At 42.9% G+C, this 19,318-nt stretch overlaps 1 protein-coding gene across 1 annotated transcript in view; it reads right to left on the minus strand.

Annotated features, from left to right (window-relative positions):
- Window positions 1-7,410, minus strand: part of REEP5 (receptor accessory protein 5) — a 32,822-nt gene extending 25,412 nt beyond the window's left edge. Inside the window, exons 1-2 of the mRNA XM_037032002.1 lie at window positions 7,198-7,410; window positions 6,486-6,579 (exon numbers count right to left, since the gene is read on the minus strand). Coding sequence (XP_036887897.1) covers window positions 6,486-6,579; window positions 7,198-7,315 — 212 coding nt within the window. The 5' untranslated portion in view covers window positions 7,316-7,410. The remainder of the gene's footprint in view (window positions 1-6,485; window positions 6,580-7,197) is intronic.
- Window positions 7,411-19,318: the final 11,908 nt, after the last annotated feature.

Genomic DNA, 19,318 nt, shown 5'->3' on the forward strand with positions numbered 1-19,318 from the left:
CAAGGGCACAGCCGGCCAGACTGTTTGCATTTCCTTTACGCTACCCAAAGATGGCCAAGTGCGGGCAGGCACCATAGTGCTCGTACGCACTCCAACACAGAACACAGATGCAGAGAGAAAAGCTAGTGTCACAGAACACAAGCAGCTTAGTAGAAAATGTATCTGCTCTTATGAGTTCTTATGAGTAAAAAATAAAAAAATCATTGTAAGTTCTCAAAAGAACACAAGAAAACAAACACACCCCTTACGGATGAGGCCGAGAACCATAAACACACCCTCCAGCAGTGTTAGGGCGCCTAGCTCTGCTTCAGAGGACCAGTTTCTGTGAGACAGGAAGTGGTTCGGGACTGTCAGTCACAAGGTGACTTTCTCCAACTCTCCTCTGGCCATGCGCCTCTGTGTAGGAGTCTGCCACTGCAAATCTTAAATAAGTAAATTGCAACCATTTCTAACCTGTACTTCCTCACTTTCTCTGCAGTGCATCATTAGCTAAGCAGATGCTAGAGCTTTTACTTGAGCTTGTTATTACAACTCTTGCAGTTACTTTGACAGTTTTTTTTTTTTAAGTAAAAATACACTGCATGAAAGGAATGCATTGACAGGGTCAAAATGACCACCAGCTCAGTTTGCATCTCTACATAAGGTTATGGCTCATCTCTCTGATACTCAGGGCCAGCCGGGGAGCAATGCAACATAAAAGTTAAACATATGGATTCTGGAGCCAGACTCCCTGGGTTTAAATGCTGTTTTCACCATCTACTAGTTGTCAGACCTTAATCAAATGAACTTCTTTCTGTTTCCTCATCTGTAAAACAGGAAACCATAGTACTTAGTCACAGGGTTGTCATGAGAACTAAATGAGGTACAATTGTAAAGCACTTAAACAGGGATCCACAAGTGCCTATTGAATACAGTGCTGCACAGGTGCCCAGCAGTCCTGCAAAGAGCTAATTGCTCTTACTCTTATAATACTGATGACAAAAGCTTGAAATGGGCTGGTAAGGACACAGAAGAGAAAATGCACATCACTGAAGTGGGGGTGAGATTTCAAAGGCGGGACCAATCGTTAGATTTCCTATACACACCAAAACAGTGGACTTGACACATATTTAATCTTTTGACCTTGGTACTAAAATACGTCTAAATGGGCTTCCACATGCCTGTGTAGCCAGTGACGGTTCCAGACCAAATCTGGCCCCTGTGTGGCCTTGGAGAACATATTCTCCCTGTATGTCCCTGATCATGTGGAAACTCAGAGTTGGACCACACGTTTGATCCCTACGGCCAAACTCTGACAGACCCAGGGAAGTGGCAGCCTGATCCTTTAAAAAAAAAAAATATATATATATATATATATATGGAAAATTAATAGACTTTTACAGAATTTTAAACAAAAAGGGTGCTGAGTAGGACAAAAAAGAGCACTGCTCTCCTTTCTTTTCTCTGCAGAACAAAAATAAAAATAGAAAATAAAGTCATTAGGCTTTCCCTCCTAATTCCATTTGACCAGAGCAGCAGGGAGAAGACCAGCACAATCGCTGGAGGTACCCTGGGGAGGCTGCCTCAGGTCTCAGGCGACAGACTTTGTGATTGAAGGGGGAGCCCGGCACACACTCCTGAGAGGCCCTCAGAATGATTATTTGTGCAATGCCATTAAAAGCAAAGCTGCACCAGAAACAAAAGGCCACATATTATAGGATTCCATTTAAGTGAAATATCCAGAACAGGTGCATCCACAGAGACAGGAAATAAAATGGGGGTTTCTGGGGACTGGGGAGTAGGAGAAAAGGGGAGTGACTGCTGAAGGGTGCCAAGTTTCCGCTTCTCGGGTGAAGAAAATGTTTTGGAATTAGATAGTGGCGATGCTTTCAAAACTACAACTATAGTAACTACTAAACTGTACGCTTTTAAAAGGTTACATGTGAATTCCATCTCAGCAAAAGGCAGGGCAAGTCCACCTTAATAATGGAGGTTCCTATTATTAACCAACAGTCTTATCAGGAACAGAGGAAAGGAGGAGATTAAAGTAACTCCGTCAACAGCTCTTGATAACGAAAAGGCTGGAATTAGATTTCATATTGCCTGCAGATAAAACGTCTGCTGCCCAAAAAGTCTGGAAACATAGAAGGATTAAGGGCTCTGTTCTCAAAAATCTCAAAGGGAAACTTTGTCCTCAGAAAATGAGAGTAGCCAGTAGGGAGGGAGCCCCTGATGCGGCGCTGGTCGCCTCCTGGAGCACGGGCCAGGCCCTTCAGCTCTGCGCGCTCCGACGTGCCGGGACCTGACCCGCAGCCAGGTGCACCTGAGCCCTACCCACAGGTTTCCCAGGGCAATGAGTCACAAGAAAGGCTGGGCAGCCAGCTGAGCTTCTATAAATTTTATTTCTGCACCCTACAGCCTCTAGGCCCAATGTTGACCATTACGTAAAATCTGAGCACTCCTCTCTAAGATGGTCCGAAGAGAGGACACAGCAGGAGCAAAAGCTGAAAGGTGTGGAAAGAAGGGCTAGACACACAGTTTGGCAGAACACCAATTTCTTCCAGAGATCACAGCAGTCAGTGACTTTAATGTCAAGTCATCTCACACCCTATGTAAAACCCATCAAAGCAACCCGAAAACATGCAAACCCCCTACAACCATCTGTAATAAAATACACACTTTGTGTACCAGTCTCAGGGTGATAAAGTTGTATTTTGGCTAGTCCTGACCACGTGGCTTGGTTGGTTGCAGCACTGTCCAGTGTGCCAGAAGGTGGTGGGTTCAATTCCAGGTGCCTGGGTTGTAGGTTCAATTCCTGGGGGGGGGGGGGGGGGGGGGGGGCGGGCGGGCGCACAGGAGGCAACTGATAGATGTTTCTCACGTTGATATTTCCCTCTCTCTCTCTCATTTCCTCTCTAAGGTCAATGAACATATTCTTCAGTTAGGATAAAAAAATTGCTTAATTAAAAAAAAAGAGCCCTGGCTGGTGTGGCTCAGTGTTCTCAGTGCTGGCCTGTGAACTGAAAGGTCGCTGGTTGAATTCCTGGTCAGGACACAGGCCTGGGTTTCTGGCCAGGTCCCTGGCTGGGGGCTGGGGGCGGGCAAGGGGCAACCAAGGGGCAACCAAGGGATGTTTCTCTTTCTTCCTCCCTTCCTCCTTCCCTTCCCCTCTCTGTAAAAATAAATAAAATCTTTAAAAAATAAAATTAAAAAAAGAATAAATCTGGCTAGGGAGCACAGGGAAAATTACAAGAGGCAAAGACAACATTTAAAGTAGTGTGATCACAGATCACACTTGAAGTAACACTGATTTAGGTGCTATTAATACCATCATTTTCAAGGACTTTATGACAATTACACAATCACACTGGTTAAGCAAGGAACAGACTTGATTAGACGGATGTAACAGGGGTTGCCTGAGTGTTTACTAACTGGGGGGCTGCGTGCTCTGTGCTGTGCACACAGGCCCATGTTCCCTGGAACCTCCCTCACAGAGCAGAGGCCAGGAGACTTCTGGCTCTTCCCAGGGTCCAAAGGCCACTTCCCCCAACTTGCACCACCTTCAAGTGTAACAAGCACAGATTACTGCTCTCACTCCTTACCGGGGTTCTCAATATTGACCGCACATTGCAGTCCTTTAAAAACAGTAAAAGATTGAGGATTTTTAAAACCCCCCAAAACCCAGGCCAAATCTCAGAACAATTACATCAGAATCTCTGGGGGTGGAAAGCAGGCATCAGTATTTTTTTAAGGCTCCTTGGATAATTCCAGCGGGCAGTCAGAGCTGAGAACCACGGTTTTAAGGAGAAGTCCAAGTTCCCAGAGACTAACCTTTACTTCTCTTACCGGCAGAGAATCCTGTATTTATTTTAAAGGTCAAAGAATTGGGTCTTCCAAAAGGAAGCATCCTATGAATAAATACTAATCCAGAAAGAGTCATTATTTCCTAAATTTCTGCTTATATCATTGAATTCCCTCTATTAGATTTTTAATACTTTCCCAACTCCTATTAAGAGGTACTACAAATGTTATTTTGCCTCAGAATATATACTTAGTGACTAGAATAATTCTTAAAATACTTAAAACTCACTTACCTGAACTACTCAGAAATATGACAGTCTCTACCATTTCACAGAATTCTTAGCAATAGACTGAAACATTTAGTTTCTTGTAAGCAAAAGAGCCAATAATATTCAATTGGCTACGTTAAAAATGAATGAAAAAATGACTACAAAGAACTATAAAGCTGAAGTCGACTGGCTTGAAACTACTTTGAAATCTGACTTTAACAAAAGGCCCCTGTGAGAATTAATCCACTCCAGGTCAAAGAGAAGCATCTTCGAGTTCTGTCCACATCTTGCAGTCACATCCACTTCCACACACACGGATCTACCTACCCCACCTGCAAACAGACTTCTACCTTTCTAAAGCCCGCAGCGACAATCTCAGCAGGCCAACAGAGAGTCTGTGTTTCTCATGAGGTTATGTACCAAATGGCACTGATGTGGGGCGCAGGAGACTTTTTTATGTTATTCAGTATTTTAAAAAATCCTTGTCTTGCTAATTGCACGTAATTCAAGCAGTGAGGCAGTACTAAGCTGCCACACCCCATTTGTTCTAAATGTGATAACATCTAGAGCACAAACCTGAAAATGCTTCAAAAGCTTTCTTTTTAGAAGAGCTCCTGCAAGCAGACTACACAAACTGAAGGGAGGTGAAGGCAGGCACTGCTGGGCAATTTCGTCCGTTATCACAGACAGGGATGTGCCCCTTTTGAGTCAGGGCTGCCCACAAACTTTCCATATACACTATATGCCAGTGGACTACATTTAACGGAACACTGCAATCCTTGTACTGCATTCACTGATCTGAACACCAAATGAGTTCTTCTGATGTGCCTTCAGATTCTTTCGGTAGTCACACAAAACCTGATGGTGCTACAGCAGGTAACGCCTGACAGGGTTCAGGCTCATCTCAAACTGAAGAGTGAAGATCTCTGAATGCTTAAGCAAGCAGTGTCCTACATGCAGCTAGACTTTCTGGAGTCCCTCGAGGTGTACCAGACTAACACAGTAACTATTATTTATGTAACTTCAATTTAGTTGTGCAAATAAAAACTTCTAAAACATATTTTCCCCTCCCAGTGATAGACACAAAATGTAATAATGTGTTATCTATGCCTTAGCCTCCTAGCTGAAAATTTTCTTCCTTTATTTTTGCCCTATGGTTGAGGAAAGTTGCAAAAACCAATTCAGTGAAAGTAAAACCCACCGCCATTTTGGGAAGAGCTGTAGAGTAAAACAAAATTCACTTGAGTTAGAGATAATTCCCAGTTGAATGCATGGAAAATGAAATTGTATAATATTTTAAAATAAACACACTATAAAGTAAAAAACAACCTTAACCAATAATAAATTCAGCTCCTAATCTGATAAGATTCATTTGTAATTTAGTTTAATTATATAAGTCATTTATAGAACCAAGAAGCTACATTAGGGATGTATTTCATGAGGTTTTTGTTTTTATATTTGGGTATTTCCCACTTACCTGTAATAAGTAGCAAGACTTGTTATTTTCTTGTATTATTTAATTGTTTTTAAAAATTTATATATGCTGGGGTAGTATTGTTTAAAAACATATAGGTTTCAGGTGTACAATTCTATTAATCTGTATTCTGCCTGTGTGCTCACCACCCAAAGTCTAGTCTCCCTCCCTCATCGTATATTTGACCCCCTCTACCCTCTTCATCTTCCCCCAACTCCTTCTCTGGTAACCACCAGACCGCTGTCCATGTCTATGAGTTGACTGGGTTTGTCTGTTTGATGCTTTCTATTTCATATCCCATATATGAGCAAAATCATGTGGGGTTCTTCTGGCAAGCCTTTTGAAAAGCAAGACAAAATTCTCCCCAGTGTCTGAATTAACATTAATTCAGAATTAAGGAAGTCCCAATTGATGGGGTTTTACTATCCCACGTACATGGTTATATGGTGAAATACACATTTAAATAATTATCAGGGAGAAGGAATCAGCTCTCTAGACTGGATGAGAGCTCCCCACCAGTAAAGGCAGAACGACTTTGCAGTAACACTTCCAATTTGTGCGTCCATTAGAAGGTGCACGTCCCGCCAGTAGAAGCTGATGAAATATACGTTTCAGCAGTCACCAAGAGATCAAGTATCAAGTTAAGGCTCTACCAGGGGTGTCCAACCTGCGAGCCCACAGGCCGCCTTCGGCTCAGGATGGCTATGAATGCAGTCCAACACAAAATCGTAAATTTTACTTAAAACATTTCGAGATTTTCTTGTGATTACATGTCAAACTGTATGTCACGTGTGGCCCAGACACCAAATAGTTGGACACTCCTGCCCCTTAAGCAGTCAGTCACTACCCTGGGATGCTTAGACTACTCTCTCAGAGAAACTGGGTGTACAGTAACTGGGGCAGCCCCGGATGACGGAAGGGGAGTGAAAGGGAGGAAGATGGTTGCAGGGGGAGCCACTTACGAGATGTAGGCTGGGTAGCCAAATCCTATCAGGTTGCAAAGGAGAGGGGCTCCACAACCAAACACCAGGTACAAGGCCACCGCCCCGATGACACCTGGAGACATGAGGAGAGAAGTAGGTCGAGTGGCACCAGAGGTACTCAAACGCACAGCCCCCCAACCACACCGCAAAGCTTGGCCAGACAAGGCGTTGGAGAAAAACAAACCAAGCAGGGAAGGTGGGGCCCCTGGCGGGGCTTTGCCCGTGGTCTGGGAATAACGCGCAGCCCCCACCTCTGTGTCCTTCCTCCCGCCCTCCGTCCTGCAGGAGCCCTTCAGAGCGCGGAGCTCCACGGAGGGTCACAGCCACCGTGCCCGCGCGCCCTCCCGCTGGGTCCCCCTCCCCCGCCACTGCGCGCCAACCCTGAGCTCGGCCCAGGGACACCACGCTCTGGGACAGACACGTCAGCGCCGGCCCTTTCCTGCTCCGCCACCCGGCTGCGGGCGCAAGCCAGCGACCCCCCAAGCCGGGGCCGCCCTGGGAGGAGTGATCTCCGCCCCCTGGCCTTCTCCGCAGCCAGTTCGGTCCCCGAGGATGCCGTTCGCCCCCATCTGTCACCCATATCGTCTTCCCCAACCCTCTCCCCGGAAGCTTCCCCAACAGCTGGTGTAGCAGCTGCTCCGGGACCCGGCCAGCAGCCTCCGCCCCTGGCGGGCCGCAGCCCCGCACCCACCGAGCGCGATGTAGCTCCGGTTCACGCCGGTCTTGGCCTCGAGCTTAGCCAAGAGGTCGGTCAAGCGGTTCTTCTCGTGCAGGAACTGGTCAAACCTCTCTCTCATGGCCGCAGACATGGCGGGGACCTTAGTGCCACCGCCTGGGGCTGCTCCTAGTGAGAGTAGCTGCGGAGCAGGGTGACGGGCGGAGCTGGAGGGGACGGCAGTGGGCGGGGCCGTCCGCGTCGGCGCGTCCCTCCCGCGGGGTCCCCGCCTGCCCCGCGGAGTCCGCACCAGCCACTGGTCCCTCCCCCTCGCTGGGCTCCAAGGCCTGGGCCACACCCTGGGCGGCGGCCGCTGCGAGGTGGCCCGAACTGCAGGGGCTCTCAGTGGGTGGACGGTCCACTGCGTCGGTTAACAGACTTATTATCCTTTGAGGATAAAAAGGGGTGATGGCTCGCGTAAGCTCCTTTTGCGAATCGAATAATGCAAAAAGCAGGTGGAAAAGAAGGAGGCAGGAGCCCTTAAGGCCCCACGTGCCTTAAGGTGGGCCTGATTTGATGTACTTAAACTGGCAAGCTAAACCTGCTGAGACATTTTACATCTAAAAATGGAAATTTACGACCATCCTGAAAGAACTCTGATTGCGAACCTCCTTTTTTTCTTCGCTGCCATAGTTTTTTCTCGCCTATGTATGCTAGTGTTTTAGAAAAGACCCTTGAAGAAACCTAATGCACTCTCCTGTGGGTACATCTTTCCCAAGAAAGTACTGCACTACTTAAACCTTTTCGCGGTGGACCTGCATTTGCTTGATGCTTAATATTGTGGAAACATTTCCGAACCCGTCAGGACGTGCCTACAAACAAAAGTACCCTGAAGAAGGCAATTGGAATCCTTGGGGCAGGACCTTACTTTGCTTCCTTGAGAACGTCTTGCTCAAGGTTTTCACCCAAAATCGAGGCTCTTGTTGTCTTTCGCCCAGATTATTTCAGGAGGCCCTTTTCGAAAGTATTAAGTTTTCCTCATTGCTGAAGGCTCCTTATTAACTGCAATCTAAAGCTCTGACTCCTTAGCTTAGCACTCACTGGCCCTGCACAAAGTGGCCCCCGACGTTCTGCATTTGTCCTACACAGCCCCTCTGCCCCTACAAATTGACTTAATCATCATACTGCCACTTGTGCAAAACATCCTGCGCATTCCTAGATTTTCCTTTTATGCTAATTCACCTTCCTCTTTTCTTCCCTGATCTTCTTAGCTCAAGTTTCTCAGCACTCCCACCACCATCCAGCCAAATAAGTGAACAAATGAAACCAACTAAAATATTAATGGCATTATTGTGACAGCCTCCCTACTGGGCTGTCAATTTCTCTCTTTCTACCTACAGTCATTCTCGTTGTGGCAGCCAGTTGGATCTTTCAAAAATGTAGGTCAAGTTGTGTTATCTTTTTGGTCTTAACCCTCCAGTGGCTTTCCATCTGCCTGAAGAGTGGTCTCAGAGAGACGATGTGGTCCATTCCTCCTCCTACTGCTTGCCTCCCTGCTGTGCCTCAAACAAGCTGAGCTCTCCTGCTGTCCCTGCTTGGTTGCCCTCCCCTCTTTCACTTTATTTCTAGCTCACTGCTTCGCCACCAGGAATGATTTTACTCTCCGCGCCTTACCACCCCCCCAACCCGGCACCGCCACAGGACATGTGGCAATGTCTGGAAACATCTGCGAATGTCAGAAAGATGGTCACAACTGGGATATAGATGGTACCCGCTACTAGCATCTAGTGGGTAGTGGCCTGAGATGCTGTTAAACATCCTACAATGCGCAGGACAGCCCTGCACAACAAAGAATTATCCAGCCCCAAACGTCATAGTACTGAGGTTGGGAAACCTCATATCTCAAAAACTCCAGACAACCACTTAACTGTCTCCTCCAGTTCCTCAGACCTTTGTGTGAATGACACCCCTATGAGGCCCTTTTCTGATCCCTAATTTCAATCTTCAACACTCTCTAGCCCCATCTTTATTTTTTTTCCATAGCACTTATTACTGTCTGGCATTCTATATACTCTACTTTTTAAATTGTTTTTCTTTCCCCACTAAACGATGAGCCCCAGGGAGGTAGGAACTGTAGCCTATTTTGTTTACTTCTGTATCTCTAACACCCAGAACAGTGACCAGCACCTAACAGGTGTTCGGTGACCATTTCTTCAATGAGTGAATATCTAACATGTATTATACTACTCAGTATTCTAAGTGTTACATGCACTAATTCTTTCAATCCTCACAACCACATGAGGCAGGTGCTATCTGTTTTATCTCCATTTAAGGGAAGGAGATGAGGAAACAAGGCCTCAGAATTAATAAATGTCAGAGCTAGAATTTAGATCTGGGTCCTTGCCCCCTGTATTATCCTCCTGATATGGGTTGAATTGTGTCGCCCTCCACTGCCCTACCACATGAATGGCATTGGAGTCCTAACCCCCAGTATGTCAGACTGCGACTCTTTGGAGACAGGGTCTTTACTGAGGAAATCAAGTTAAAATGAGGTTATTAGGGTGGGCTATAATGCAATGTGATCTCCTTATAAAAGAGGAAATTGGACACTGAGACAGACACACATGGAGGGACGATGACATGAAGACACACAGGCAGAAGCTAGCCGTCTGCAGGCCAAGGGGACAGGCCGAGAACGAATTCTTCCCTCGCAGCCCTCAGGTGAAGCCAAACCCTCTGACACTTTATTTTTCCATTACAGTTACCATTAAGTTTATTTTGTATTAGTTTCAGGTGTGAAGGAGGAGAATCCTTTTAAGTTAGGTATTCAAATTAGCCTAAACTTTATCGCAACATTCGAACAATAGTAACTGTGCATGACACACCTGAAACATGCTGTTCATTTGGATATATAGTGTATAGATATTCTTCTTTCCTCAGTTTTCTCCTCAGGTCCTAAGTTTTTTCCTTCCTCCATGGTTCCACCTAACACTGGCAAGAGGAGGCAGCGTAGCAGAGTGTGGTGTGAGGACCAGTCTCTGGGGCCAGCCTGTGTGGGTGGAATCCGAGCAGCTCCATTCAGCGATGTGACTTCAGGGAAGTTATTTCAGCTCCCCGAGCCTCGCTTCTCTGCTGTAAAACAGGGGTAACTGTAGTACCTATTTCACAGGGTTGTCGTGATGATTGAATTAGCTATTGGTAACGTTACTGGAAGAATGCCTAGTTTTAAAAAAATGTGTTTGTTAAATAACTTAAGAACTAAAATACAGCTACACGCTAAAATGGAGACCATTACGTGCTAAAATTGGGGAATATTACGTAATTGCCTTTAAGAACTTGTGGTCAGTTTGGGGACTGTGGAACCCTCTGCTCATCTGGCCATCACTCCAAAGCTCTGACTCTCTCATAGGTGAGAAAAAATATGCAAAAGCTAAGAACTCTGCCTTAGGTGTCAGACTATTCACTCACTCCTATTTATGGGCCAGACACTGCTAGACCTGGGAACCAGGTAAAACCAGTCTCTGCCTGGGCAGCCGTGAGGAAGGCTGGCCTGAAGCAGGTTGACTTTGGCAATTCCTGAGAAGGAAGTCGAACCAATCTGAGATGATGCAAATGCTGTTACTATAATACCCTTCCTGAGCTAGAGAAGAAATTTCTGCCAGAGACCTGCAATCAGGTCACTTTAGTTCTCCATGAGCTCTTTCTTTAGGTTAAGATAATTTCTCAAGTACTTGGAGTCATTAACACCCTTTAGTTCTAACTCTCACATATGTTAGGTAGATGCCTCCCCGCCCCCCAATCTCCTGCACTTGGAGAAGACCCTGGCTTTTACTGGAGCCTGGCACAGGTTGGGCAGCCAGCCTTCTCAATCAGGAGGCCCTCAGCCCCTGGGGACACAGCCCAGTTGACTCTCCCCGCCACCCCCCACCTCCTGCTTCTGCTGGAGGCAAATGACAACATGACCTTCAAAATAAAAAAGTCAAAAGACAAAGTAAACAAAACTTGAAGCAGGCTTGCCAAACAACGGAAGGAAAATGCAGAGGCTGAATATAATTTAAGAAGGAGTATTAAAAGAAAGAAAATGTGAAAATCATCCTGTCCTTTCTGAATACACTTGCATTATATTGTTTGCCTCATTTATCTTATTCTTAATGTTTTTTACTGAAAATATGGACAAAGCACTTTATTATTGTCTCCATTTATCAAACAGGAAGTTGAATTTTAGAAAATTACTGCTCGTGGCTCAGTTGGTTGGGCATTATCCTGTAAAGCTGAAGGGTCACTGGTTCGATTCCCTCATGGGGCACAAGCCTGGGTTGTGGGTTGGGTCTCCCTATAGGGTGTTTCCAAAAAGCAGCCCTGGTCAATGTTTCTCTCTCACATTGATGTTTCTCTCCCTCTCTTTCTCCTCCCTTCACCTCTCTCTAAAAATAAATTAATTAAATCTTTTTTAAAAAGTGCCCTTCACTTTACCCTTTTATTTCTTTAATGGCACCTGCACAGGAGACAAGGAGAATATATGTCACTCTTAGATTATTTCTCTATGTTCAGGATAGCCTGCAGGACAATGTGCATTTTTGCTTCTTTTCCATGAAGAAAGGAATCAAAGCAAGACCATTTTGTGCACTTCCCTTTGTGACTAGGCATCAGAGGAGTTTAGTTAACTCGAATAAAGGAACTGACCAGTTGTATCAGTTTCCCAATGCTGCTGCAACAAATTACCATAAACTTGGTGGCTTAAAATGACACAAATTTATCTTATAGTTGCTACATCTGCGTGCCAATGCCTGACAGGTCTCACTGGGCTAACATCAAGGTGAGTGCAGCAGGGCCGTATTCTTTTCAGGAGGCTCAGGTAAAAATAATGTGTGGTGTCGGTTGCTTTTTTTCTTTTGCTCGTTTTTGGTTATTGGCAGAATTGAGGTCCCAGTACTTGTGGAGCTGAAGTCTCCATTTCCTTCCTCATCTCCAAAGCCAGCAGCAGTGGGTTGAATCCTTCTCATACTCTAAATTTCTCTTCCTTTTTCTCCTGTCTCATCTCTCTGACCCATCTGCCTTCCACTTCCATTTTCACAGCCTCTGTGATTCAATTGAACCCACCTAGATAATCCAGGAAAATGGTACGCCCCAGATCACACGAGACCTTGGTCACATCTGCAAAGTCCTTTTTGCTATGTAAAGGGACATATTCATAAGTTCCAGATATTAGGGCATAGACATTTGGGGGGTCACTATTCTCTACCATACCAGCCTTATGTGGGGGATCCATAATCAGCCTCAAGATCCCTGAGAGAATGAGTTTGTTCATACCGATCAGCTGGTGTAGTCCTTTCACTCACATTGGGGGCCCACCCTGGACATGGCACAGGCTTAAGGCCCTGGCCCAGGAGCAGGTGCTTGCCTGCTGTGTGATCTTAGGAGAGTTCTCAGTACTGCAAGCCCCACTTCCTTACCCTATCAAATGAAAATGATGTTGGTTGAAGATACTATAGACTGAATATGTCCTCCCCAAACTTGTATGTTGAAATCTAAATCCTGATGTGATATTATTTGAAGGCTGGGCTTTGGGGAGATACTTAGGTCATGAGAGTAGAGCCCTCATGAATGGGATTAGAGCCCTTGTAAGGGATGCCTCAGAGAGCTCTCGCAAGCTTCCCATCATGACACAGAGAGAAGGTGGCAGTCTGTGATCCAGGAAGCAGCCCCCACCAGACATCGCATCTTCTGGTACCTTGATCTTGGACTTCCCAGCTTCCAGAACAGTGAGAAATAAGTGTTTGTTGTTGAAGCCACCCAGTCTATGGCATTTTCACTATAGCAGCCCAAACAGACGAATACACCACCTCTCAGGGTTGTTGGGATAAATGATATACTCAAGGTAGGGCACTTTGTAGAGCGTCTGGCCGCATGCAGTGCTGGTGAAGTTTTCGCTGACCTGAAAGACAAGCACAAGTGACAGGTACACAGTCAAAAAAGGTGTTGCCTAAAATTCCTCCCTCTTGTCTGTCTCACTTGACTCCAGGATTTGGTACTTATGAAAATAAAAACACTAGAAGAAAAGAAGAGTATATTTTCATCAGTGATTTGACTATGGGAAAGAGAAAGGGAAAGGAAAATGTATACTGAGCACCTATTTTGTGTTAGGCGATTCGTGTGCATAAAGGCTCCAAGGGCATTTTTTATGAGCTGTGGGCACCAGGCGCTGGAGGATTAAAGGAGTCGTCTTGCCCCAGGCACAGCGTAGTGAAACAACATTGTTAGTTTGCTCATTTTTTCTAGGACCTTTTGCCTAATCTGTGGCCAAAGGAAAGAGACCCTCCAGGCCTGTAGGATGGGAACAGGAACTGAGCTAACAATGGCCATTCTCTGACATTGGCCAAACCGACTCACACAGCTCCTCCTCACCTAGTGGTCTCCAAAGGCTCTCTCTCTCTTCTCTTGGTCTGTTTTCAGCCTTTTTTGGATGGGCCCAAGGTCATCCAGCTCCTAGACATCGATCAGGCCATAACCACACTGGTTGACTCAAGGACAAGCCTCTTCCTTTGAATCCAGAAATAATTTGCTTTACTGTGAGTCTGCCTTACAGTTCGGAGAGAATGACCTGATAGTGTAGCCTTGTCCTTGTGACCTAGGATGGACTCTAAAATCGATTCTGATGTAGACTTATAACTAATTAGCACTGAGAGTAGAGAAGAAGGTTTTGGGGGGTGGGAACAGACTTGATTTTTTTCACAGCTTTTTTCCTAACAATTGTTTACTTATTGGCGACCATAACAAAACTCTCTGCTAAAACTGAAAATGTATTAGTTTAAAAAATCATGATTTTTTGGCCCCCCAAAGCACCAACTATTGTGTGTATCAGCTTAAAAGGCTTTATGAAATTAACTGAAAGTCACAAGTGTTGATTCTTTTGACCTTTCTCATGCAAATTTTGAGCTTGGAAACATCAGAAGTTATAACTTCTAATTTTATACAATAGAAACTGATTTTATGTTTAACACACACACCTAGTTTATACCTCATTTATATTTGGTATGTTTATAACTCTACATAGCGGCACACAAAACGGATTAAAAGAGGAGTCTCTATTGCTAGATTCTTTGAGAATGCGGTTACTTATAACTTGTGTCTTTAACCTTTGATTGCTTCATAGCAACTTCTCGGCTTTTATTTATTGATTTTTAGAGAGAGAGAAAAACACATCAGTTTGTTGTTCCACTTATTTGTGCCTTCATTGGTTGAGTCTTCTATGTGCTGTGACTGAGGATTAAATCCACAACTGTGGAGTATGGGGACGATGCTCTAACCAACTGAGCTACTCAGCCAGGGCTTCAAGTTTACAACTTTCATTTAATGTTGAACAATGTCATGATTTGAACAAGATGCAAATATCATAAGTAAGTCACAAAATACTTTAGTGCAGAATTAAGTGGAGAATGTGCTTATTTACTTGGTAAATTATTATTATCGTGACAAGTTAGAACAGAAAAACAATACTGGCTTAATTTCAGAGTAATCTTTTTGAAATAATTTTTAATAGTTACCTCAAATCGCTTTATCCAATTTGTATTAATTCAAAGGAGAAGAAAAAAACTCATCCTGGACTGATGACAGATTCATTAGCCTTCTGAAAATGAGTACAGCCCTGGCTGGTGTAGCTCAGAGGATTGAGCACTGACCTGGGAACCAAAGGGCCGCCAGTTCAATTCCCAGACAGGGCACATGCCTGGGTTGCTAGTCAGGTCCCCAGTAGGGGGTGCACGAGAGGCAACCACACACTGATGTATCTCCCTCTTTCTCCTTCACTTCCCCTCTCTCTAAAAATAAATCAATAAAATATTTTAAAAAACAAAAATGAATATAAAACCCTTGACAAATTAAATCGCCAGAAACCAAGATAAATACAGCCCAAACTTTATGGATCTCAGAGTAGATAATGGCAACATTTGATGTCTACCCCTGAGTTAGAAAGAAACTTTAGTATCTTAGCCCAATATTTATATATTTTTATCAATAAAAAGAAAACTATTATCAATTTTTAAAAAATACTCAATTTGTCTATCAAATGATTTCATATAATTTGTGGTCTCTTTACCAGACACCCTTTACTCTGCTGGCAGCAAATCCTGTTCAACTCTGCTAGCTTTTCTCTCGCCCTTTCTCAGATCCAGCAGGAGCTGGGAAGTGGCACCTCATGAGTCATCATTTTGCTGTGTTATGCAATGCATTTATAAGTACTACCAGTGGAAAAACTAAATGGTGGGGGAAAGTCCACTGTTTATCCCTCATCTTCCAGTTTCCCAATACTCTGCAGAGGATCATCTGTGAAATAATCAGACTCGCCCATGAGGAGCGGAGGCAGAGGTAATCGCTGACCCGTCCAAACATCTGAAGATAATACTGTCTTTGTATTCTATAAACAAACATTAAACTTGTATAAGTAGACAACTTACTGTTTTACCTTAATGCAAAATATGTTAGAGTTAGCAACTGTTTATTATACCAGTCAACTAACATCTGTTAACAATGAGGTTCTGGCATCCCATTCTACGTGAGTAATCCTGAGGAAAAGAAGCCAGAATAGCAGAGTAGGGGTCACCCCTAAAATAGCCCTGAGACTGCAGCTTTGGGCAGGACAACCCGCAGGCAAAGCTCTGAGGTGAGCAGAGCTCGTTAGGTTTTACCCACCTGCACAGTGGCTGTGATGTGCTAAGCATTATGTTTGAACATGAACGAGATGCACTTCCTGCCCAAAGAAATTAGTAAATATTAGCTTCCTTCTGTTGACTCTTTTTTTTCTTTTTCACCTCTACATATCCCACATATCCAATATCTTGTACTCCTTGTTCTTTGCTCTCTTGATTCTTGCCTTATAAAGAACTCTTCTTAATTAACTACCAGCTGGGAAACTGATCATTAAAACATACTAATGTGTAAAAGGCTGTAATGGTATCATTCATAATATTCTAGCCCCAGCTGGTGTGGCTCAGTGGATGGAGTTCCAGCCTGCAAACCAAAAGGTCACCTGTTTAGTTCCCAGTCAGGGCACCTGCCTGGGTTGCAGACCAGGTCCCCAGTAGGGGGCGCATGCGAGGCAACCACACATTGGTGCTTCTCTCTCTTTCTTTCTCCCTTCCCCTCTCTAAAAGTAAATAAATAAAATCTTTAAAAATGTATATGATATTCTGCCTTTCTGAGAGGTCTTTGCATTTTCAAAAAAATAAATTCCGTAATCCGAAATAGTGAAATTAATGTTAGATAGAACCCTAGGCATTTGCAAAGCAATAGCGGCAACTTTCCCCCAAGTGTAAGTAATTTCTCAAGGTTTGCTACTCATGGATAAGGCTAAGCCTGACTTTGAGTTCTGAATGCTCAAGCCAATTTCACATATGAGCCCTAGCAAATCAAGTCCATTATGTTTGTGTGGGTTTATGTTTGGTAGCATAATTAAACCAAAATCTTTCAGGTAGTAGGGCACATGTCTCCTTTAGTCTGTAAAGAAAAGTTTTCATTGCTTTTAAAAGTTTATTCTATTATTCACTTACCAATACAGCAAAGGTGTTGGGTGCCTATGAAATGCCAGTTATGCCGGTAAGAAAAAATAAAAATTTCTGTTGGCATTAATAACACAACACATAAATTATATAAGCACAAATTTGACAAGATATGTGTGATGGGTATATTTGAAGAAAACTATGTAACTCAGCTCGAGTACGTAAAAGACTTGGGACATATTCAATAGTATACATATGTTAGTTCTCCCCAAATGTGCCATAAATTTGACACAATCCCAGCATTTGGGATTTGACAAGATTTCACCTGTAAGAATAAACATGAAAAAGTAACTAGTAACATTCCCCAAAAGAAAAGTATGAGGAGAGCTTGCCTTACCAGGTATGTAGCTGCAGTCATCGAAACAGTGGATTTTGGTGCAAGATGGACAAACCAGAGAAATGAAACAATGTATGGACAAACACCAATAGGAGTGTGAAATGGCATGTGAAAAAAAGCGAAGGGAAATAGTGAAAACCAACCAAAACAAAAAGCAAAATAAACAAAAATCTAACAGGTAAAAAGCAAATCCGGAAAAATATTTCATATATACATCACAGATGGGGTTAGTAACTTTATATATAGGTAATTATTTTTATTTTTTCTATAATTTTTTCCAATTACAATTGACATTTAATCTTCTCTTAGTTTTAGATGTACAACATAGTGGTAAATTTATATAATTTACAAAGTAATCTCCCTGAACATCTAGTACCCATCTGGCACCAAATATAGTTATTACAATATTATTGACTGTATTCCCTATGCTGTACTTCACATCTCCAACTATTTGGTAACCCCCAATTTGTACTTCTTACTGCCTTTGCCTTTTTCACTCAGTCTCCTAACCCCCTTCCTATCTGGCAACCACCAGTTTGTTCTCTCTATGACTCTGTTTCTGTTTTATTTATTCCCTTATTTATTTATTTTTAAATTCCACATGTAAGTGAAATCATATGGTAGTTGTATTTCTCTGACTTATTTCACTTAACATAATATCATAGGTCCAACCATGCTGATACAACTGGCAAGATTTCATTGTTTTTTGTAATCAAGTAATATTTTGTTGTATATATGTACTACCACTTCATTATCCTTTCCTCTATTAATAGATACTTAGGTTGCTTCCATATCTTGACTATTGAAAATAATGCTGCAGTGAACATAAGGATGCATATATTTTTTCAAATTAACATTTTGAGTTTCCTTAGATAAAGACTCAGAAGTGGACTTGCTGGGTCATAAAGTAGTTTCATTTTTAACTTTTTGAGTAACCCCATACTGCTTTCCACAGTGTCTGCACCAGTCTGCATTTCCACCAACACTGCCCTAGGGTTCCCCTTTCTCCCATTCTCACTAACACTTATGTGTCGATTTATTGATGATAGCCATTCTGATGGGTGTGAGGTGATACCTCATTGTGGTTTTAATTTGCATTTCTTTGATGATTAGTGACATTGAGCATCTTTTTATATGCTTGATGGCCACCTGTATGTTCTCTTTGGAGGAATGTTTATTCAGGTTCTTTGCCCATTTTTAATTGGATAGGTTGTTTTTTTGGTGTTAAGTTGTAGGAGTTCTTTACAAATTTTGGATATTAACCCTGTATCAGATGTATCATTGGCAAATATCTTCTTCCATTCTCATTGTCTTTGTTTTGTTGATAGTTTCCTTTGTTGTGCAAAAAGTTTTTAGTTTAATGTAGTCCCATTTGTTTATTTTTTCTTTTGTTTCCCTTGCCTGAGGAGATAAATCAGAAAAGAAGTTCTAAGAAAATGTCAGTGAGTTTACTGCCTGTTTATTCTGGTAGGAGTTTTATGATTTGGGGTGTTACAATTAAGTAACACTGTGAACCATAAATATATTATTAATATATATTTAATGTGTATTAATATTATAAATATTAAATATATATTTAATGGTTCTATATTAAAATATATGTTTAATATATTTTGAGTTTATCCTTGCCTATGGTGCAAGAAAGTGGTCTAGTTTCATCTCCTTTTGCATGTAACTGTCCAGTTTCCTCAACACCAATTACTGAACAGACTGTTTTTACACATCATATGGTCTTTTCCCCTTTGTCATAGATGAATTGATCATGTAGGGCATGGGTTTGTTTCTGAGCCCTATTCTGTTTTATTGATCTGTGTCTGTGTTAATGCCAGTGTCATGCTCTTTTGATCACTATAGCCTTGTAGTATAGTTTGATATTCGGTAGCATGATTCTACAACTTTATTTTTTTCTCAAGATTGCATGATCTGTATATTTATTTTTTAAAATTATATTTTATTGATTATGGGATTATAGTTGCCCCAGTTGTTTCCCCTTTGCCTCCCCCCACCCAGCACCCCCACCCAGATGACGATGCATCTTGGAGTGTGTCTCTTTACATTTGTATTGTTTGGGACTCTGTGCTTTCTAAACTTGCATGTCTATTTCTTTCACCAAATTAGGGAAGTTTTTAAAATTATTTTTTCAAATGGATTTCCAATTTCTTGCTCTTTCTCTTCTCCTTCTGCCACTCCTATGATGCAATGTTGGACCTCCTAAAGTTGTCCCAAAGGGTGCTTACATTTCTCATTTTTTTAGATTCTTTTTTCT

The sequence above is a fragment of the Sturnira hondurensis genome, unplaced genomic scaffold (assembly GCF_014824575.4).
Source record: "Sturnira hondurensis isolate 20B ecotype Veracruz unplaced genomic scaffold, ASM1482457v3 Scaffold0021354, whole genome shotgun sequence".
Taxonomy (NCBI): Eukaryota; Metazoa; Chordata; class Mammalia; order Chiroptera; family Phyllostomidae; genus Sturnira; species Sturnira hondurensis.